This window comes from Ptychodera flava, chromosome 15, assembly GCF_041260155.1.
Source record: "Ptychodera flava strain L36383 chromosome 15, AS_Pfla_20210202, whole genome shotgun sequence".
In the NCBI taxonomy this organism is placed as follows: domain Eukaryota; kingdom Metazoa; phylum Hemichordata; class Enteropneusta; family Ptychoderidae; genus Ptychodera; species Ptychodera flava.
Genome location: NC_091942.1, coordinates 40,781,538 through 40,805,501, shown reverse-complemented (window position 1 = coordinate 40,805,501; position 23,964 = coordinate 40,781,538). Strand labels below are relative to the sequence as shown.

The 23,964-nt window shown below is 37.8% G+C and overlaps 2 protein-coding genes across 3 annotated transcripts in view; one reads left to right on the top strand and one right to left on the bottom strand.

The window, feature by feature from the left end:
* LOC139152192 (LDL receptor repeat-containing protein egg-1-like) overlaps positions 1–23,964 on the top strand; it is a 52,945-nt gene that overhangs the window by 7,005 nt on the left and 21,976 nt on the right. For both annotated transcript variants that reach the window (XM_070725326.1, XM_070725328.1), the window contains exons 5-9: positions 6,483–6,561; positions 7,414–7,545; positions 13,206–13,331; positions 13,486–13,608; positions 15,549–15,671. In XM_070725326.1, the coding sequence (XP_070581427.1) occupies positions 6,483–6,561; positions 7,414–7,545; positions 13,206–13,331; positions 13,486–13,608; positions 15,549–15,671 (583 nt within the window). The remainder of the gene's footprint in view (positions 1–6,482; positions 6,562–7,413; positions 7,546–13,205; positions 13,332–13,485; positions 13,609–15,548; positions 15,672–23,964) is intronic.
* Positions 19,741–22,268, bottom strand: LOC139152191 (uncharacterized). The gene is made up of 4 exons (XM_070725325.1): positions 21,768–22,268; positions 21,368–21,553; positions 20,811–20,905; positions 19,741–20,689 (listed from the first exon to the last, which is right to left on the bottom strand). Exons 1-4 carry the CDS (start codon positions 22,264–22,266, stop codon positions 19,856–19,858), a joined length of 1,614 nt encoding a protein of 537 aa, XP_070581426.1. The 5' UTR covers positions 22,267–22,268; the 3' UTR covers positions 19,741–19,855.

Below are 23,964 nucleotides of genomic sequence, written 5' to 3'. Positions count from 1 at the left end.
CTGTATTCGGCCGAAGAAGTATTGATGTCATTCCATGACATTACTATGCGTGGCTTCTTATCAAATCAGAGCTCAACTCTAGCCTCTTCTCGGAATAACGTTAATATTTTGACATGCTTCAATCCTACAATATTAATTTGCAGTGTGCCATGCCTATAGTAAGCAAGAAACACTAAGAAGCAGCTTTTTGTATTATTTACACACCACAAGCGAAGCTTTGCGATTTAAAGGATACATTCGTCGGAACTGCGCTCAAAGGTGGTTTTGGACCCACACGACCAATGTTAACAATGTATCCAAGGTACGATGGTGATTGATGAAAGTTAAAACATGTCTATCATAATCTACATCGTATAATTTAAATGTTGCAGATGGCGAAGAGCATCTAGATATCGTGCACGAAATACATTTTTGTAAACAAGAATCTCGCACAGTATGTTACTGAGAAGTAAAAGCTATTCTGCTGTGATTCAATTTTGCTTCTTTGGGAAACCGATAGGTGGCCATTCCCACGGGTGCCTGGAGTTGCCAGTGCAGTATACATAAGGAGAAGGCTACACTGGCAACTCCAGACACCTGTGACCATTACGACCTAAAGTTCAAGTGTCACTTACATTGCATTAAAATTTTCTTAATATTTGTACTGCTGATCGTCGCGTCGGTTTGAAGATATTTACGAACAGGGGTGCCAGGGAAAGACAAGCAAGCAAACAAACAAACACATAAATAAATAAACAAAAACAAACAAATATATAAATAAAAATATAAATAAGCATACAAATACATTAATAAATAAGTATAGGGAGTAGTGGTACTGCCGTCGCATGTTGATTGTTGCATGAGCTGTTCAGTCAATCATCTCAATCTTTTTTCAATCTTTTTTCAATGCCACACACACACACACACACACACACACACACATATATATATATATATATATATGTGTGTGTGTGTGTGTGTGTGTGTGTGTGTGTGTGCGTGTATGTATGTGAGGGTGTATACATTTGTTTATTTCTTTGTGTTTGTTATTTTTTCAACGTTCTATGGTATTGTTTGTTTGCTTGTTTGTTTGTTAATTTGTTTCTGTTTGTCTGTATTTTTGTTCTTTATTTATTAATGTATTTGTATACTTATTTATATATTTATTTATATGTTTGTCTGTTTTTGTTTATTTATTTATTTATGTGTTTGCTTGTTTCTTTGCTTGCTTGTTTGTCTTTCCCTGGCTCCCCTGTGGTTTACGTTCAAATCATTCCTTGGTGGGACCCAACATTTTGACCGATAGTGTTTAAGGCTGTAAAAGCGATCAAGTATTTGCTCCTTTAGCAACTACCACAGATGACGTTGTTTTCGTCATTTTCGTGTAGGCCTGAACGGTCGCTGCTGCAAAGCTTAAGCTTGCTCTTTTGTTATTTTGGTGATTGTATCACCATAGACCCTTGGAGGGTCTATGGTATCACATAGTACGCACGGAGGTTGTTAAACAGGGGACAAAACTTTTAGAAATGCCAAAAATGAAAATAGTATATAGGACTGGGCATCTTTCTTGCGAAAACACCAAATAAACAACCTTCCTCTAAACACAGTGTATTCATTCACACCGCGATCATAAAGCTTGTGTATTGCAAAACGTGTTGTGTATTGGGGAATTGTAAAGGGACAGTCCGTCATTAACGAGGAAGCTATCGATGGTATCAAACACATGCCAAATTACTCATTCTAATGGATTATTTTCAATATCACTCCACAACAATCTATTCAAGACGTTACATCTTAAGGATAACTGAAAGTAGAGCTGTAGAATGACAAATTATTTTTGGCATGGATTCAACGCCATAGGCTATTAAAAATATAAAGCCAAAGATCACATTGCAACAATGATTTGCAAAGCATCAAACAACGAACTGGTATTGCATCTAACATGTACAACAGCAGCAGCAGCAGCAGCAACAACAACAACAACAACAACAACAACAACAACATTCTTTCGCTTCGTGTGTACTTTAGTATCTCGACGGAGTATTTTTGCCTTCGGAAATTTTTGGCATCGCCCATAGCGCCAAAAATCTCAGAAGGCAAAAATACTCCGTCGAAATACTGGACTAACGAATTGGAAACAAAACCTGACGGTGAGACTGGGCCCCTTTCATTCTTAAATTACAAACTTTAAATATTTTAAATTCGTAAGTTCACTTCTAGATTCCGGACCAGGACCAGGGCTTCGTGACCAAACCACCAGTTAAAGTAGCTTCATTTTCTGTTCAGTATAAATGAACTCACTCTCCCCTGTCCCGCTCAAACTGACATATCGCTTATCGACGCAGATTTCTTTTGCAGTCCCCTGTGATCTTCCTACTTCCCCGGACTTTTGAAAATGATTAAAAACTAGTTTGATATAGGGCCGACTATCCATATGCACACATTCTTCAAATGTCAATATTGTAAAAGTTGCTATCCCCGACATCCTCCCGGCCGACCCCCTCCCCGCCACAACGAAGTGTTGCTCCCTTAACAGTTGTTGCGTCCGCCTCGGAGTGACCTTTACAGTCGACTGCATTTCGGAGGCCATATGCACACAGCTCGATATACTTACAACTGTTCAAAATGGACGATGACCACGTGCTGTGGGTCTGACCATGGAGTTAGCAGCGAGGAGCTTTCCAATGCCGAATACTTCTCGACAGAGTAGGTAGCCAGTTGCTATAGTATGAGTAAAGTAAAGTAAGCCTTTATTGAAATCGTATCCCAGTTGGGATCTTGATCATAAAGTACAATAAACTAGGTTTTGAGTGTATTCACAGTCTCTTGGTGGGCTATTCAGCTCTAGGACTATTCGACCAATAGACGAGTGTACAGAAGCGAGGGGTGTTTCTCGCTTCTACACTCGTCTATTGGTCGAATAGTCCTAGAGCTGAATAGCCCACCAAGAGACTGTGGTGTATTTCGCCAGTACATAAGCCACAGGCGCTCCTTAGTTGGGTAGTCTGCTAAGTGGATCGATTTTCGAATCGATCTATTGATCCCGTAGTCGATATGCCCACCACTGCAACCTAAATACTCACAAGGTGTGCAACACAGTCACTCAAAAAACACACCACCCGATTTGTAAACTGGCTGTGCGCTCGCACAAAACATTCAGAACTACACTCCCATATACCTAGTTGGATCACAAATTTAACCATCTCGTCGAAAATCACGCCGATGAATGTGTTGCTCGCATCATCTTGAAGAAATCGGCCGTGTTTTGAGACCAAGCGCAGTGAAATGTGGCCTGCAGAATGATTCTACCATATGATGTAATTTTTTCCACTACTGATTGGCTAATCAACGGCCAAAACAAAGGTCATGGCAAAACGTCACTGGTGTAGGATAGTTGAACCAATCAACGCAACAGTGGAAAAAATGACGTCATATGGTAGAATCGTTCTGCAGGCTGCATTTCACCGCGCTTGGTCACAAAACACGGCCGATTTCTTCAAGATGACGCGAGTAACACATTCATCGGCGTGATTTTTGAGGAGATGGTTAAATTTGTGATCCAACTAGGTATATGGGAGTTTAGTTCTGAATGTTTTGTGCGAGCGCACGGCCAGTTTACAAATCAGGTGGTGTGTTTTTTGAGCGACTGTGTTGCACACCTTGTGAGTATTTAGGTTGCAGTGGCGGGCATATCGACTACGGGATCAATAGATCGATCCGAAAATCGATCCACTTAGCAGACTACCCAACTAAGGAGCGCCTGTGACATAAGCGTACTGGTACAAGTATAAACTGGTGTTGAAGTCGGCGTCCATGTTATTTGCGAGTGAACCATTCGATATTCTTGAACATGTCCTGAAGAAGATTGATTTTGTGGAGTAGTTAGGTACCGTTCAGTTTTTACGGCCGGGGGGGGGCGGCAAAATCCAGGGGGGGGGGGGTCATCAAAATTTGGAATCCGCAAAGGGGGGTCATCGCTTTTTCACTGGTAAGAAAGGGGGGGTCACCACATTTTCAAAAACATAATACCAACAATAAAGTTCACTTTATGCCATTGCCATGATCGACCCTCTTTACCGGCGGGCCGCCTTCGGCGGCCCACTACAATAAATATACATTATGTATTACCCATGACCCTCTTAACGGGCAGACGCCTTTGGCGGCCCACTCCAATTAGGTTTACTTCATGCAATGGCCATGATCGACCCTCTTTACCGGCGGGCCGCCTGCGGTGGCCCACTCCAATAAATTGACTTTATGTAATAACCCCACGGCAATCTTAATGGCCGTGCGCCTTCAGCAGCCCTGTCCAGTAAAGTCTACTTTATGCAATAGCCATGATCGACCCTCTTTACCGGTGGTACCGGTGGCCCACTAGAATAAAGTTGACTTTACGTAATGGCCCATGACCCTCTTAACCGGAAGGCTGCCTTTGGCGAACCACTCCAATAAAGTTCACTTTATACAATGTCCATGGACATGAGTTGTCTATTGAAATGAAGTTAAAAATTGCATTACAGTCGTCCTAATTAACAGACGTTCAATGGATGTGGCTGAGAAGTTTGTGCACTGGCATCTCTGCTACACGATAAAGTGCGCGGCGTACCGGAGTTCAAATCCAAACCATGCGGGTAAATTGACGTATGGGTTTTAGTTATTTTTAAGCGGGGGGGGGGGGGGGGGGGGGGGGGGGGGGGTCATCAATTTTTTTCGTCTGACAAAGGGGGGGTCATCTTTTTTTCACGAAAAATGCAGGGGGGGTCATCATTTTTTTGAACACCCGCGACAAGATTTTGCCGGCCCCCCCAGCCGTAAAAACTGAAGCTCCCTTATACTTCTGGTAGTTTGTTTCCTCATGGAGGTACTTGGTACCTCCATGGTCTTCTGTAGGATTCAGTCTTCGTCACAGGTAGCCCTGCCTACGATACGGCCTGCCGCCAGTGTATACCACCATTGTGGTGGGAGACCGTATAAACGCCGTGCACACACATCGTACGGGGGCTGTAGTACGTCACAGCCTGACACAGGTAGCTGGAGTGCTCGAGTGCTACATACGTGTAGCTCAAGGTTTTGCCGGGATGTGTGGGTCGGACGGTAAAACCAACTGATAAACAGCAGCAGTCCAGAGTTCTGGCATGTTGTATCTCATTCACGAGGAGATATAAGCAATTTTAGCGACTACGTGAATCACCATATTTATTTATTTATTTAGCTGTGTAGGCCTACACATACGTGACATTGGCATAAAAAGAAATACAAAACAAAAGAATTACAAGATCGAAAACACCTCGGAAGAGAGTGATGAAAAAAAAAGTCATCTCTAAATTACATGTTATAACCTTTCATCAGCTCAAACTTTACTGCACAAAGGAATCATCTGAACAAGACATGTAATTGAAGAAGCTTTAGGACATCTTGTCAAAATGTTTCAGCTATTATTAATATTATTTCATATTTAAACTAGTCCCCATTAAAGGTATACTGTCACCTGTTCCAATTTTGCCACAGTTACCATGGAAAGAAAATCTAACCAATCACAGATTTTAAGTGGGTGGCCACTTTTTAAAATCAGCGCCCTCGCATGGGCATTTTGAATACCAAGGAATGCTCCTTTGACCATATATGGGCATATTTATATTACAGGTGACATGTATACCTTTAACTCTGGACCTCGATCCCTTTCTCACATTTCTGGCCACTAACTGGACTACGGTGTGCGAATCAATTAAATCTCAATTCCACTGTCTGAGACCTAGTCTGGGATCACGCCTCCGCTGGCCTTCGTCCATAGCCGTATGGATGAAGGCCAGAAAGACGGAGGGGAATCCTAGACAATCTTAGATCTAGTAACTGACGTGCCTTGAATTGCCATACTCTCTATGTATACCACACTGGCAATTCCAGGCACCTGTGGCCAAATGTTATGTCAGGGAAACTGATACTGAAGCGGAGAATTTTTAGGGAACGTAACCAACGAGAAGTTGCGAAAAAGTTTATCTGGAAATGTATAGAAATTCCATGGAATTTTTATGTGGTGAAAATAATATATTCTGAAGGAAAAGCTGTGGGTCTGTACACAGGCATTCGACTCTATGCAAGCAAACAGACTTCTTACTGGTTGCATAAGTGATGGTTTGCTTGCATTGAGTCAAATACCTGTAGTGTTTTCAGATGGGATTTCTGCTTTTTAATGGGCTGATTTTGACTTTTATGATTTTTAACACCCCCCCACCCCCCCCACCCCCCGCGCGCCAAAAAAAAGTAATTTGTAGAAGTGAAAATCAGCCTGTAATGGGATGGAATGACCCGTCTAAACCACCACAGCTATAGACCTAAAGCTTAATTATCTGAAGAACTGCTTCAGAAAATCTGTAATGGATCTCAAAATTTTTCGATGACAAATGGTGTGTACTGAGGAATAAAATACAAAAGTTTATTTTTCAGTAAAAATGTCATAGAATTTAATTTGAATAATTGAATTTGTCATTGTTTTGTTTTGTTAGGATTGCAAGAATAGCCCAAATACATTTATAGAAACACGGCATAGGGAGAAGAGGAAAGTGACACACTCACCAATATCAAGTAAGAATTGTCACTCTATGCAAATCAGTATGTGTTTTCGATCAGGCCAGAGTAAGTAAATTCTTTGTTTTTGCATCTACTCAAAAATTTTGAAAGGGTATTAAAGTTGTTAGAGTTCAAAAACACACAGAAAATTTGACACATACTTTTATACCTGATTGAAATAGGGTGGTGCCTGTTCAAGATTCAAACAAAAAGTTCTTTGCCACCTCTATAATTTACACTGCACTGTGACACTCTGCAAGCATTTTGTGTACATCTTATAAATGTTGAAATAATGATTTGTAGGCAGAATAAGCTACATGGTAAATCTTATTGAAATACAAGATGTTATTTTTTTCTCAAAAATCTGCAAAAACCTAAGTGTAAGGATGCAAAACGCAGAAATCAATAACTAAATTCATTTGGCCTGACTTAAAGAGGGGTGGCTGTTGTATCACTGCACTAACAGCAAGTAATATAATCCACTTGTATCTGAAAGCAGAGACTGTGCATGAAAAGTATAAAAGCATAAAAAGTGGAAAAAACTCAATCTCTGAACTCAACAGTATCCCTTTTCATGTAGGATACATTGAACTGTTTATTAAGCCTAACAAAAAATAGGAGATGTGCTCAGAAATATTATCCAGCTATGTCTGTGAGCATGAACAGTAACATTTATTGTCCTGTCAATAATTTTGCTGCTGGGTTTGTATTGTCATAAGTTTTTTGCGTCAATTCTTGATCATACTTCTACAGATAATCCATGACAAAGTTGGTCATTTTGATATAAACCATGATTGGATATTCCACGTGATGTAAAAGTGACCATTAATTACTTTAAACAATAAGGTTGATGTGTCCTGTTTTCAGATGTATCTGTTGAAAATTTTGCTTGTGAAGAAAATTGTGGTGGAAGTTGTCAGTTTAGATGGTGCTACAAAGGAGAAATTGAAGCTCCCAAAAGCTGTAAATGTAAAGATGCTTTGTATAAATGCTGTCTAGGTAAGTAATGGTCACACTTACAAACCTTGTATATTTCCCATTCAAGATGTGTCAAGGAGAGATCCTTTTTCAATCAAAAGGTTTTGAAATGCAACATTGCGGGCCAAAAGTAACTGAAATTAAAGTTTTCAAAAATATCTGTTTTTATTTAATTTCAGCCAAGCAAAGAACAATGAAACTTGAATGATTTTTTGGGGATGATGACTCTAATATTTCAATGGTAAATTCTGATTTTATTTCATATGTGCGTTTACCTTAAACCAGATCTCTGTCTACCAGCTGTCAAATCTCACATGCAAATATAAACACGTTCTCATGAAGTTCATATTTGAATAGAAAAAAAACAGCAACTGTCACCAATGCTTCAAAATGTTCCATCCTCAATTTTAGTTTAATCTGCAGATTGTTGATATGTAAATAGCCTCACCACAAAATAGACATGCAACAGCTGTCATATTGGTAACCAAGTGAAATTCAGTAATTTCTATGCTGAGTATGAATTTCTTGTGTCAGATTATAAGGCCAAAGTAATTAAATTCTTTGTTTTGCGTCCCTACCCGCCTAGGTTTTTAAGGTTTTCATGAAAAACACACACAATGTATTTGAATAGGAAATTTTAGGACATAACCGCTTAGCTTTTCTGATCTAAAATTTTGTTACAATGTTTTATTTGCTGCAATCAAATTACATTGTGTTAATTTTCTTGTGTGTGTTTTTCAGCCGCATAGACGCGTACATTTTCCCATTTAGAGTGGACGCAAAACAAAGAATTTAATTACTTTGGCCTAAACAGTTGAAACACAATTCACTCAGACAAGAATGGCAGTACTACACTTTTTGTATGACTTTTTACTTGACTATACATATCACAGTACAATAAATTACCCACAATTCTGTTTGTACCAACGACATTATTTTTTTTATAACTTTTTTCAGTTCTGCATAAAAGCAATATTGTGAAATCTCAAAGATAATTGATTAATTATATTTATTAAAAGTATGTTGAGATATTTCAGTGTAAATTTCAAAGAAACTGTTAAATAACCAAAAAATTCACATTCTGTAGGTACTACAAATGCTTTTGGTACTACAAATGCTTTTTGAAAACAAGTGATAACAAACTGAAGGGGTCATTATCTGAGAAAAGTCAGCATGTAAATTTCTTTTGTCTTTTCTATTTGGAAAAAATCAATATCCTTGTGTTTCATAAAACAGATGCAACTGGTGTCCCTACTTTCAATCACATTATTCTGTATGGCCTTGAACACAATCAGTGGAAAATTTACAAAAATGCTATCGCCGCTCTCAATCAAGCATATTTTTCTAAATCCTTAAAAATGGGAATTGAGAAGAATGGTGTCCTCAAAAGTACACAGAATTTTTACTAGTCCAAGAATTTGCCTACACATTAGAGACATGCTAGACTTCACGGAGGAATCTATGCTGGTACAAATCATGATGAATAATGGGAAGTCTCTAGTAATGTGCATATAGGCCTGACCAAGGAATGCACAGATTTATCAAACTGTACACATGTAGCAAACCTAAGAGAATACCAGTGTGGACATGTATCTTCCTGATAATTTTGTCAGTGGTAATTGACAGTGATTTACCATGTGTAATATCTATATTTATTTATTCATTTGTATTTCAAATCGTAACTTATCTAGAATTCACTTGATTACTTCAAAGGAATTCATTGATACTCCAGAAATCAGCGGTAATTTCTGAGCCTTCATTTTGTAAATACTATCGTTAAGAATTTTTCTAGGGTGTGTACAATCCAATTAGTATGTTCACAGTCCTTTGTGGAGAGACCATGGCATGTTTAAGCAATAATGCACACCCAGCGACGTTATACCACGAGATTTTGACCAGTTCGTGACATATATGCACGAGCGATAGCACGCAATATTATATCATAACTGTATATTGAAATTCTCGCATAGAACGTCAAAAAAAGATTTTGGCTCTTGCTGAAAGCTCGCACGTGTGCCAGCCGTGGTATATCGCCAATATACCATTGTTCTTTTCGTGTCTCGACCAATCAGATCGCTGCATTTGCACCATCAATATACTGGTATGATACAATACATCATATTGGATAAAGTTTGAATGCATCAAAGTAAAGTACTGTTTAATGTCATTATAAACGATGATTCTTATATTTTTTTAGCCATAGCTTAGTATGTTGTATTAAAAAATATCTTTGGTTTAAATTTCAAGATAAATTTTTCTGCGTTTTGCTTAATTTCCGTGACTATTGATTCTACACAGTAGACTGTTATTTTAGCAAATAGTTTTGCTTCAATAAAATAAACCAACAGCAGCTGGTACCTGTTGGTTGTCATCTGCATTGTGTACAGTGATAAAGATATGCCTCAGTAAATACTGCCATGCATCTGTGCTTGGTCTATACAAATGGTCATCTGATCCTGTAGTGAGTATTTTCATAGAATTTGTGTTTACATCCCCATCAGAGTGTACAAATTGTATTTCGATGCACTTGAAGTTGTCAGGTTGGCAACGGTCAAATGTATGAATTAACCCTTTGAGCACCAAAGTCAACTTTTGTCGCCTTTATAAAATGTACCCCAGTCAATTTTTTTTCAGATATTTGCAAAAATTTTTATGAAAACCTGTAACCAATGAAATGTGATGTTATAATTAAAAAAATTACAGAAAAATTCATGAAAATTGTTAAAATGTTGCACTAAAATTTTGGTGGGAAAAATTACAGCACTCAAAGGGTGTGCTCTGTTAATCATTCAGTGGATGAAATGCTCAGACCACAAAGTAAATTAATTTTGGCAGTAACTAATATGTCACGTAATGGTTTTGTAAGTGTACAAATGCTTTTATATAAAGGCATGTATCATTAAATAGATAAAACCCTGAATGCAAATAGGAAATAGTAAATACTAAATCATAATATATAGAGTAATACGTAAATGTAAATGTGCAAGTATTTCAACATGTACAGTACTGCAATCACTGTTTGTTATGCAATGAAGGCAATATTTGCATTGAAGGCATCGAAACCAAGCTTTAGTTTCGACTAAACCCATGACACTTAGCTCATCATGATTGTAAGCTGTACAGACCTATTGGTTCATCACTTGCCATTATATTCACTTTTGACTCAACACAGTGCAACTTTTGTTGTTTTTGTTGTTGATACCCAATGCATTCATGTCAGAACTGCTCTATTATTGCATAGTGTTTTCTGTGATTTTCCGAAATTTTGAGCTCGCATTACAGGATTAATTTGCAAGAGCTGGTTGTCGTACAAAATTTGACAATATCATTTTGCAACGTAATTGATATGAAATGTTCACATGATGTGTATCTTAACCAGCTCCAGAGACTAAGGTAGCTACCAGGTTGATCAGAAATGGACTTTTATATCTGCCATGTCATTGCCGTGGTGATGTACCTGTTACAGGTGGCCAGTGTCACCTACATCATTGCCAGTCAAATGTTTTGAAACAAACTTCGTTCTGTGGTCAACAATGTTGAATACAACTAGCCAACAACCTTCCATTCATTTTTAAGGATGAAATGGTTATTTCAGATATTTTATTATCGATGTTTATAATATAACTAGTAATGTAAAAGTGTAGCATGAATGAAACTGGTCCTACTAATTACTGCCCGTAGCTGCCTGAGGACTGCCCGAGAACTGCCGAAACACTGCCTGAGGAAAAAGTGGGCCAAATTTTGCCCATTTAACACTAGGCCAATAGGTTCAGTTTATATCATGCCCAGCCAACCAAAAATATCATTGATTTCCCGTTAACCTGATGTTTTCTCTGGCAGTTTTGGAACATGGAAGACACAGGGCTTGAAGGACGTTGCCAGCTTTATATAGTGAGATAATACCATTCAGTCCAAGAGGTGGCACAATAACCTTGTTTAATGCGTACAGCCTGACAGCCTACCACCCCTTGCACTGAATAGTATGATCTCACAATCAAGATGGGGACGTCTTTCTCGTTGAAAGCCCGGCGTCTTTTGGGTTCTAAAACCGCTACAGAAAACACCAAATCAATGATATTTTTGGTTGGCTGGGCACGATATAAGTTCAACCTATTGGCTTAGTGTTACCGGATATGAACTGAAAATGCTCACGTGTTTCATTATATATTGTGGTTTTGTGTAAATTTTAACCATGGCCACATGTTTGCAACTTCATTGAAAGTATTATGATCAACGTTATGAACAATAATCACTGCCGATTAGGTCATGAAGTATACAAATATGTAATTAGCTGAAATAAAAATATTAAAGTTCTTTTACTGCTGTCATTGATCACCACTTTGTATAGCCAGTGTAATTACCGTTGGCCAAGTCCTTCAAGCCATATATGCCGAGCTCTGAAAGCTCATTAGACATGCAAATAATAAATTAGCTGACATGAAAATGTGAAATGACTTTTGATATTGTTTTAACCTGGTATAATCATCAACTTTGATCAAGTAAATCCCAGAATATATCCCTAATAAGCAAAGTTCATTAAATATGTAAATTAGGAATTGGCTTAAGTAAAAATGCTTAATGATTTTCAATAATGTTGTATCATGGTATCTGCAATATGTGTAGAAAGTTTTGTCAACTTTGGTCAAGTTGATTCAGATATATATCTCTAATTAGGAAAGTTCATTTAATATGCAAATTAGGAATTGGCTGAAGAGAAAATCCTTAATGACGTTCAATAATATTGTATTATAGTGTCGTTAATGTACATAGCAAGTTTCATCAATTTTGATCAAGTCAATTAAGATAAATATCCCTAATTATGAAAATATCCCTAATTTGGAAAGTGTTTTAAATATGCAAATTGGGAATTGGCTGAAGTGAAAATGTTTAATGACTTTCAAAAATGTTGTATCATAGTAGCTTCAATACATGTAGCAAGTTTCATCAACTTTGGTCCATTCAATTTAAATATATATCTCTAGTTAGCAAAGTTCATTAAATATGTAAATTAGGAATTGGCTGCTGTTAAAACGCTTAATGACTTTCAATAATGTTAAATCATAGTATCTTTAATATACATACCAAGTTTGGTCGATTTTGATCGAGTCAAATCAGATATATATCCCTAATTAGGAAAGTTCATTAAATATGCAAATTAGCAACTCTCTTTCATGTCACCCCTTAATGGTTCCCACTACTGATATATCTTCAAGTTGGTGTGATCAACATTTGTAACAAATCTCATCAAATTGTGTGTTGTCTTTTTTAATGAATATCCGTTTTTTCTAAAATCATTAATTATGCAAATGAGCAAAATGTATGCAAGCCAAACCCACCAAAAACTAATCAGTTCTTGCCATATGCTAACTGAATCTATGTGCCAGATTTGATTCTGATCTGATCAGCCGTTTTTGAGATATCGGACCAACAGACAGACAGACAGACAGACAGACACACAGTCGGACAGACAGACAGACATCGCTGCGACATATGCTCACATGTGTAAACACGTGAGCAAAAAATGGGTGAAATTTGGCCCACTTTCTCCTTGGGCAGTCCTCAGGCAGTTCTCAGGCAGTCCTTGGGCAGCTACGGGCAGTCACGGGCAGTAATTTGTAGGACCCAAAGAAACACCAATCTATGTGCCAAACTTCACATCACTTGTACAATTTGAATTTCAGATGACCCAGATGAATTAATCTGTAATGAACAGTGTGGAGGTGTATGTCGTACTTCCTGTGATGCAAATGAAATTGAATCTCCAGGTCCATGCAAATGCAATGGCCTACAAAGTAAATGTTGTATAAGTAAGTCTTCATTTTAAAAACTTTATCATATTTAGATGAAAATTACTTTTGAGGAGAAACTTTTCAGTGGAAGATGAAAGTGACACATTTATCCATAATCCACAGTTTCATTCATTTGCATGTCAGTTTCATAACCGACTCTTTTTCAAAACAGATAACCCAAGAATTCTCCGGTGTCGGGATGAATGTGATGGAACATGTCGAAAGCACTGCAAGGATGGTGAAATTGCATCATCAGAAGGGTGTACCTGTGAAGACAATGGTGTTTGCTGTATTGGTATGTACTCCTACATTTATTAGCTCCACTGTCAGCAACGCGGAGCTTATCAAATAGGTTTTCCGTCGTCTCCGTCCGTCGTTGTCTGTCATCCGTCAACAATTGCCTTCTCCTCTGAAACCACAAGTCCAATTGCTTTGAAATTTTATATGCAGTTCACTTGGGGTGACCTCACTTAAGTTTATTCAAATCGTGGTGAAATTTGCATATTTGTATTTTTGGGGCATTTTTTGGTGTTTTTGGTAAAAAAATCTTCTCTGAAACCGCTTGTCCGATTGCTTTGAAATTTGATATGCAGTTTACTTAGGGTGACTTCAGTCAGATTTGTTCAAATCATGGTGAAATTTGCATATTTTTTAAAGGCAATTTTTGTCGTTTTTGGTAAAAAATCTTGTAAAATCTTCCTCAAAAATACCAGTCAGATAGCTTTGATATTTGGTACATATGTTCCTAGGGATGATCTATTTCAGATTGTTCAAATTGTGCAGAAATATGCAAATTTGCATTTTTAAGGCAATTTTTGCCATTTTTGGTCAAAAAATGTATTTCTCGAAAAGTACTGGTCAGATAGTTTGAAATTTGGTATACAGGTTTTTATAGATGAACTTGGTAATATTTATTGAAATTATGATGAAATCTGCAATTTTGTATTTTTGGGGCAATTTTTTCCATTTTTGGTCAAAAATGTGTATTTCCAAAACTACTCATATAGCTTTGCAATTCGGTATACAGGTTCCTACAGATCACCTTAATGATATTTATTGAAATTATGATGAAATCTGCAAATTTGTAATTTTGGGGCAATTTTTGCCATTTTGGTCAAAAAATGTGTTTCTCAAGAAGTACTGGTCTGATAGTTTTGAAATTTGGTATACAGGTTTCTACAGATGAGTTAAGTAATATATATTGAATTTTTGATGAAATCTGTAATTTTGTATTTGTGGGGCAATTTTTTCCGCTTGTGGTCAAAAAATGTGTATTTCCAAAACAACTCATCTGATAGCTTTGAAATTTGGTATACAGGTTTCTATAGCTGAACTAAATGATATTTATTGAAATAATGATGAAATCTGCAATTTTGAATTTTTGGGGCAATTTTTCCCATTTTTGGTCAAAAAATGTGTTTCTCAAAAAGTACTGGTCTAACAGCTTTGAAATTTGGTATACAGGTTTCTATAGATGAACTAAATTTGATCTTTTGAAATTATGATGAAATCTGCAATTTTTATTTTTAGGGGCAATTGTTGCCATTTTTGGTCAGAAAATTTTATTCTCAAAAAAAACTACTCATCAGATAGCTTTGGTTGACATGTTCTTAAGGATGATCCGATGTGATATATTCAAAGTATGATGAAATCTTCAATTGTGTATTTTTGCAGCTTATTTTAGCCACTTTTTTGTGGCCACTGCATTGAGCTATCAAAGATTTCCATCTTCTTCATCAACATGTGTCAAAAATAGTTATTCTCTACATAAACACAGCAGAGCTATATTGGCCGCTAGGTCGCTTGTTTGTTTATGGAACAGTAATTGAATCGATTTTGGAAATTTTACTTTGTTTCTCAAACTATTAGAGGATTGTGTAAACACGAAAATCATGTTACAGTAACAATAGTCAGTGTCAAGATATTTATCAATACTCACTTGCACTCTTGGCACTCAGTCAGTGTTGTTGTAGTAAACCAGTTGTATTTGTCAGACGTCGTCTACCTGCAATTTACAGTGAACTCCATCAACTACTCAATAATTGCTATATGAACCAGGTTCAACCATAGACCCTGGAGAAAACATAGGGTCTATGATTCAATCAATTTTTAATGCTTAAATAATGTCATAAAATGTTTTAAACAGACATATTCACTAAAAATTCCCTTGATACTATCTTAGTTACACTAAGCTAAACTTAAAGATACCATGTTATTTTCTATTTCAAACCATAGATGACCCAACCAGACTCGACTGTTCTGAACTATGTGGAGGTGCATGCAGAAAATCTTGTAAAAAGGGAGAGGTTCGTGCAACTAGAGGTTGTAAGTGTAATGGCAAGGCTCACTGTTGTATTTGTAAGTATAAATTACAATATTTGTTTCCGATCACACTATTTTTAACAAGTTTTTATCAAACTAGTACTGGCTGCTGCTGTAAATTTTACATTTCTATCTCATGTTGATCATCAAAATGAAAAATGAGCGTTGGACAATATGACGACCCACAACATCCAGTATTGCTGGTCAATGATACAGGCGTGGCTCCTACATATGCATGAGTTGCAATATTGTCAATTGGCCACCCATAATGGAAAGTTTGTTTGATGTCCTGTCGAGACCACATATTTCAGGAGTTAGGAGGTTTACAACTCAAATCATGTTCTTAAAATATGCAAATAAGTTCAACAGTCGAAGTTTGTACAAAATATTCACTCCCATTACATGAATGATTGCATTTAAAAAATGATGTTCCAGATGTGTAAAATATTTATGAAAATAAATTTTAACATGTGTAATTGATACTCAAACATACGATTGACATACTATATATAGATACTAAATTTTTAAAACTGAATGCTTTAATACATAGATATAAAATTTAGAAGTTTAATGTAGATCAAATTCAAATAGTTCGACATGTCATAATGTGATTTATGAATTTCAGTTTTAACCAGACTGGTTCTTGTTGACTGACAAGGATATCAAATTTAACAAATAAATGTTTACGGCTAAATTTTCAGAAAAAAATACTGATTGATTATTCACAGAGTGATTTGACATGAACATAAAATTGTAGAATTTTGTTTACAATAGCCAGGTTTCAATAAAATTTAATAGGGTTATGTGTATTTGAATCATTCTTGCACTTTGAGTGGCTGAAGAATGTACAATAGAAAAGTTTATTGATAGAACTAAACCTGGTGACATCTTGCATTTTTTTCCTCTAATCTAGTAATCGGGTAAAGATAACGCAAGTAGGTTAAGGCATGGGCGTCAAACGTTATCATGAATATGCATTAGCGCTCATGAATATTTATAAAACAACACTGTGCATACGTGAGATAACAACAGGAAAGCTACATCACATCACAAACGAAGTGTGCAACTAATACCAGACAGTCGACAGTCCCTCGTGTCTGTGGGCCGAGCCCTAGAAAAAGCTCTGGAAGTTGATTTTTTTTACCCACACGTTTGTGGATATTGATATCATGTGAAAAGACAGTTTACAATATGCTTGTATGGAAATCACAATTTTCCATTGCAAAATCTTGCACATTAATTAGATTTTTGACCAAAAAGCTTGTTTTTTTTGTAATTTTCAGTGAAAATGATCAAAAGTATGTTGTTACTCTGTTCATGATAGTTATTGTTGAGTGTACCAAAGTAATTATAAGAAAAATTGAAAACAACTGTTATTTCATCGAAAAACATAAAACAAGCACTTTTTTACCAAAAACACACATTTTCATGTTTTTTGTGAAAAAAAAAGATATGTTTATTGGTTTACTGTATGTTCAAACCATGAAACTATTCCCTTTTCATCTCCAATTTTCCCACATGAGATCCACAAACATTTCTTGAAAATGTCTAACAATATATTTTTAACCAAAACTGTAATTTTTTTAACTTTTCACACTAAAAAAGAAGATGTATCGACCGGGCATTTCCTTTGATTTAGTTGAAACGGTTGCTGATCCTACATGATAAGGTGTGATGTGTTGTATTATTCCTTCTTGAAAAAACAGTGGTTGGTGTTACTCTCATATGGCTAATTACCTTCTTTTGATTAATTTTTACCAAATATGGAGAAATCCCTAGGGTCCATACTTATCATATTCTTAACCTTGATGTACTCAACTATTTGAGAGTATATGGTAAAAATTGCCTGGAAGTTTCAATTTACACGGGAGAAATGACCACAATTGTTAGTCTTCACTCTGGTTTTTTATTCTTTGTGTTTTTTGTGAGATGAAACAATCAGTGGAAATACATTTCAATTTGAAATCTCCCTTCATTTGAAAGACACATGTGTCCATAATTCTCTATTGTCAGTGAGTGTTATCTGCATTGCGATCACTATGATTGAATGTTTGATTTTGTCGATGTCTTCCTTACAGTTAATTAGTTCATTCAATGTCACTTTCTATGTCTGAGGAGCTATCATTCTCTTCATCTGCTAGTTCACTTTCATCAATGTTTGTTGTGTTTGTACAGGAAACACACTGACACAGCTCTGTGCAATGCAATTCCACTTCTCTACATGAACATCTTGATGAGCATCCAGACTTCTTGCATTTACAGCTTACAAAATTGATGATAGAATCTGGTGCAGGGGGAAGTGTCATCCACTGGATTGATAGCTCTGAGTCTTGCAGTATCCATCCATGTCCATGTGGGCTTGGTGCATCCATTTTGGCTTGCAAACATCGCCTGTAGATTGCTGTTTGGTAGTTTGCACGCTGTGTATGCAATTTCAGGCTGTCTTTGTTTGGAGGGAGGGCACCATCACTGTGTAGGCCAAGACGAAAGCAGTTGTATCTTGCTTCATTCACATTACTGCATCGGCTTTGTCCATACAAATTACAGACAAAGGACTCTATTTGTGTCATCAGGGTATCAGACAATGTCCATGACATTCCCAGGTCATGGAATGTACCAGTGTAGGTATCACTTCCAAGAAGCATTTTTATCATCTTCTTCTTGCCTTTGCCTTTGAAAGCACTCACGCTATCACAGCCAGAGAACACATGAAGGCCAAGGAGAGCCAGGGCAGTCTTGTCTCCCAAAGACTCTGATATCTTGTTTACATAGAGGATTTTACCATTTTTGCTGGTTTGATGTAGGAACAGCTGGCCCTGTAATTGATGAGCACAACTCACAGCTAACATCAAGACATCTGTATCAGGACTGCGAATGACAATGTTGTCTGCTTACCCAATGTATGATGCATGTTGAGCATGAAGTAGTAGTCTTGTGTCAGCCTCTTCATGGTCACACTGTAATTCAGGTACCTTGGTTACATCCATGACACCATCTGCAGATTGCAACCTGTAGCATAACTCGCCATTGGTAACATACATGGTGATACCCTGCAGGCATTCTGATTCATATTCTTTCCATGATTCAAACAGAAAGAGTAGGAGAGATTCCTTATTCTTACCAGAGGCAAGATACTTTCTGAACTGCCTTGGCATATTTAGAGTTGGTCTTGTGATCCGAATCTCGGTAAGGGTACCTGTCGTTGCCCTACGTTTTCTCTCTGCATCTTTTATGGACTGTTCTCAGTACTGATCGATGACAAAGCCAATTCTTGTGGCACCCACCATACTTAGCGGCTATTGCTCTCAGCAGGTAAAATATGGTGGATGCAAATTATCCAAATGTAGCTGGTATTTTACTTTGTATTTGAATCATCGCCATAGCATCAACAATAATGGCAGTCTTGCCTTTGAAACTGAGGTCAACAATAGCTTCTGGAAATGTTGCCTCCAGAATATGAGCAAGAACAGCTTTATTTGTCTTTGTCATTGTCTCATCAAAGTTGGCCAACATTGCTGGAACAGGGCCTAGTGGGTATGTCAGGGCATCATGAAGATCAAGTTGTCGTACCTGTGCAATCAACAGCATTCTCTGGAGAAGATTTCTATTTTCTTTCAGTGACAAGCAGTTCATGGTTACTTTAGACTTTGGTTTCTTGGATATATCTGCAAACGTCTTCCCTCGTACCACGGACATTTTGTCAAACAAATCTTTGACTCCTTGTGTAAGACGCTCACTCTCAAACTGTAGGTAGGCCTCTTCGCCTCTTGAATATGCATTGGTAAGATCTGATGTGATCTCTTCACTAGCTAGGGCACCAGCTGTAAGATGAACTAGTTGACTATCTTTATCACTGGTGAACGGTGACCCAACTGACAGCAAGGTTGACATTACTTCTTGCACATCAGATTCATCTCTCTGCATCCTGGCTTGTGTCAGGTCTTTATTTTCTGACTGCTTGTCTGTCTTACCAGCTTAGGTGAAGCAACCTGTTGCAATAGCTGAACGTGCTGGATGACTGAGAATCCATCGGTTGAGTGCACCCTTGTTTCGTGTGAAACCAACCAGGCCACCTTTTGTCTTGGATTCACGATTGAAAGTCTGTTCGATGACTTCATGATCACATGCTGTCATTGAAAATGGATGGTCACATGATCGCTGTACAGCAAATTCACCTTCACAAAATTTCTCATTAACATGGGGATGTGCTTGTGGCAGAGCTAACATTTCCTGCAGATAGACTGGAAGATAACGTGAATAATTGACTTCCCATAGGCAAAGTACCATGGTAGCATCTGTCGTATAGCAGCTAGATGTAAATGCCAGTCCCCTTCACGTGTACCTCTGATGAATAGGAGTAGTAGCTGTACCATGTTCAAATACGAACTCCAGAAAGCATAATTGACGTTGCTTTCACAGCACCTCTCTATATGGTCTGTGTATTTCTGTTGTAACTGCTTCATTTCTTCCGTATTCACGGCATCAATGAACGAATGGGGATAGCTGTCACGAAGATCAAGAAGGCTGGCGATGACTGGTAAATGTTCCTCTTCAGTCAAGCTGTCAAGGAACTCATTAAAGCGGAGACGGTGCATGGCCTCTGCAACCAGCTTATGGCAGCGAACACTTCGGTTGTAATGATGTCCGCTCATTACACCATTGACTGAACCTTGGGCTAAAATACCAGACTCTATCATGATATCCTCCAAGCCAGCATCTCTGAAGCGCTTTCCTATTGCGGATAGAAATGACATCGCCGTGTGAAATTCTCCAAGACGTAGTATTAGGCGTTTTGTGTACTCTTCATTCTGCCATCGGATTTCCTGTGCCTTTGAATAAATTGCCAGATCCATATTAAGCACCACACTTTGCAGGCGGAGTTTATTGGCAATGTCAACACTGGTACTCAGTACTGTGTTTATTGTGGACTTCTCTGTTGGACTGGCATCTATCACTAGTAGGTAGCCAATTTTGCTGACAGGCTGTATGATATTACCTGAGAGTTGCTGATTGAATCCAGTCCATGCCGGCAAAGTCACATTTCCTTCCTCGACCTAATGATGCAAACATGAAAAAATCAAAGTGCAAATGTTAAAAGAAGAAAGAAATTATATAAATAAAAATAAAAATCATGCGACATTTGAGTAATTGATGATATGTCAATACATACGGTACCTGCACAGTTTTGCACATCCAAAATGCCAAGTCTTTAGTAAGTGGTACATCAATCACTCTATCCTGGTTTTGAAACATGCAATCAGCATCTGAACCTATAGGTAACATGAAAAAATAAGTTATTGTATTGAACTTGATATTCCAATAATAGCAAATAATAATAATAAAACAACAGTATTTCATGGTAATAGTACAATAAGAAAATGTCGATTAAATTAGCAATACAACAACTTTCATAAAATGTAATTAAAACATTAACCAACAAGGAAATAAATATAAGGGTTTCAACAGTTAAAGGGACACCGTTATATTGGGGTTAACGAGACTATGTATGAACAGTAATTGGTTTGATTGTTTATATATTGTTTAAACTGAGAAAATGCAACAATGATTGAAATTTAGGATGAAGGGGAAGGGCAAGAAGGGCAATGTGCAATGAGTGCGATATTATGGCAACATTTCATGAGTGCGCTTACAATAATTACAACCGTAATATGAGACCAAGACATCATGATACGTGGTGACTGTGATGATTATTGTATTTCACAATGTACAACCTGACGGTGCGGGGCCATGGCGAGGTCGACCATGGTACTCAATAATGTTGCTTGGTGGAGTGGTAAGTGTCCTTTGCTTTGACTTTGTAATGGCAACTGCAGTTGAAAGGTTGTCAGCTGTACTAGCTTCATCTCCAGTGTTCCTTTGAATTATGATTCCATTGGTGTTGTGAGTTGTACCTTTTCCTACAATATAATCACAATTGAAATAAACCTCGTAAGAAAATGAAACTGAAAATGTGTAATTACCTCCTTGTATTAAAACTGCAAAAAGTAAAATCACAGCAAAATGTTTAACACAAAGGCTTTAAAAAAATTAGTTTTCATGGCGTCTTGGTGTAAATCATAAGCTGTAACATGGAAAGCTATAATCACAGTATGTGTATTTGAGTCTACTTACCACTTAGAGTTTCTTCACCAAAATCATTATTGTCCCAAACTAAGGTGGTAAACACTTCTTGACAAAATCCTGGTGGCAAACCATCACTGTGAAGTTGTTGTTGAGCTAGTGCTGTGTCATGCTCTAAAACCGATGAATGTGAAATACAGTGGCCCAAACCATTCAGCAATCCTATCAAAGATGAAGACCCTGTCAAATGACGCACTGCCATACCGAGAGACAAGTGTTTTGGGGTGACTTTCCGTCCTCGAGATGACAAGAAGATTAAGTCCTGGCAGACTGATAACAATCTGTTTTCTACAGCTGACGGGACATCCACGCGTTCACTTGTGAGAAAGTCCTGTGATGTGCCAGTACACCAAGCTAGGAAATTGAACAGCTTTGTTGGCACAGTACTTCTGCATTGTTGAATTGACAGGTCTTCTGCCCTTGGAGGCCAGTTATTAACGCCTTCAGTTTCTTCAAGAATACTGTGAATATTCATTGCAGTGTGAATCATCTCAAGCCTTTCATCTGGCTGTTATCATAGCTATTGTCTTGTCCTAGTGGATTGGTATGATTGTGATTATTTTGTTGTCATCGACTGTGATTCCATTTCATTTCCACTCTCTTCACTTTCAGAATCTGTATTGGTTATATTCAAGATATGATAATCTGCAGCAGAATCTCCTCGGTTAGCCATCAGTATTTCGCATTGGCGATACTTAGGTCGAATAAACACTAGTTTGTCACCAAACCTTGTTTGCAGTCTTTTTTTTAGTGACGAGTTTTTGTATGTAGATGCATCTATGTCTTCTTCGTCATTGATCATTTTAATAAAGATATTTCTCATCACATCCATTGCGATGCACTCTCTGCCTTCAATGATTCTCTTCTGTACAACTTCATCACAAAATTTCTTAAAGGATGGGGCATACATGATACCGCTGTCTTCCTCTGCTTTTTTCTGATATGTGTAAGTTACACATCTTGTATAACTTAGGTAACATGATTGGTGATACTTGACTTCTATACTGACTAAGTCTTGACCTCGCAATTGAATCAACAGTTTCTTGTCTTTCTTATGTTCGGCAGCTTTAATCAATGTACGTCCATCGGTTTCACAGGAAGTAAGTCTTTCATTTGACCTCTTTTTTGTTATCGGGTCCCGTCTTTGTTTCCGACGTCTGCACAAGATGCATATCGGTGGTAATACATGTATACTTCGGCGTTTTGCTGCCGAAATGGCGGTGGAAGTAGGATTGGACCGCAGGTGTCGCTTTTTAGGAGAAACTTGGTATTGATTGTCATTATCAACTTCCGTCGGCTCATTTGATTTGCTTGTTAACAGCGTTTTCCGCACAGTACCTTTCTCTTTGCGTTTCTGTGCCTGAGTAAGCCGGTGTTTATCTGTAAAACGCTGATAGCATACACGATGGAAGCCCGCCCGATCTCGGCATTCAGCGCTTACCTGCAGTGCTATTTCCTGCTCCAAACCATCAGAATCCTTCCATACTTCAGTACATTGAAGTAATTTAGCCCATGATTTATCCGTGAAGGAATAAACAGGCTCATTTCTTTTCGTCTTCGCGACGTGGCATACACACTGCATAATGGCAAGGGCGGCCATCTTGTCATCTATATAACGCATTGTTTGATTGGATCACGCGATTGAAATGTCATCCCAGTCACCAATGAGAACGTTTGTTGCTCTTGACAAACAAACTAATGACCTTTTACCCCTATTTGCATCTACTTCATTTTTTGGGAGTTTTTGGTTTAATTCTACGCCCCACTCAGGCAAAGGAGGTTGAAAAAATTGTTTTCTATATCTTTTGGGCAAGTATTTGTCATTTCAATCGTTTATAACTTCCAAATTCGATTTAGTTCCATTTTCGAAACGATAGACCTGGTCGGCCCATGGACTGCTCGTGCCTTCTTTTGACCGGAGTCACTTTATTAAGTGCGGTAGCAATCCAACGTAGGCGATCGAGCGCAGAAGACGCGTGGCCGAGTGCTGAAGGCGCGAGGTTGCGTGCTGAAGGCATAAGGACGCTTGTACCAGCTATAAATACCGGAAGCTATGCGAGACCAAGCGGTACAAGCGACTGGCGAGAGTCTTCTAGAACATACCTAGCTCTGTATGGCAAGGCTGTGTGTTACCGGCATTATATGGCCTCCCACCACACAACCGATCATCGCATACAAAAGAAATCCA

Excerpts from the sequence above, each read along its gene's own strand:
- LOC139152191 (XM_070725325.1), bottom strand. The coding sequence starts at position 22,266 with ATGATTCACACTGCAATGAATATTCACAGTATTCTTGAAGAAACTGAA. Across the intron at positions 21,554-21,767 it reads TGGTGAAGAAACTCTAAGTG|GAAAAGGTACAACTCACAAC; the intron begins GTAAGTAGACTC and ends ATTATATTGTAG. Across the intron at positions 20,690-20,810 it reads GGATGTGCAAAACTGTGCAG|GTCGAGGAAGGAAATGTGAC; the intron begins GTACCGTATGTA and ends TTGCATCATTAG.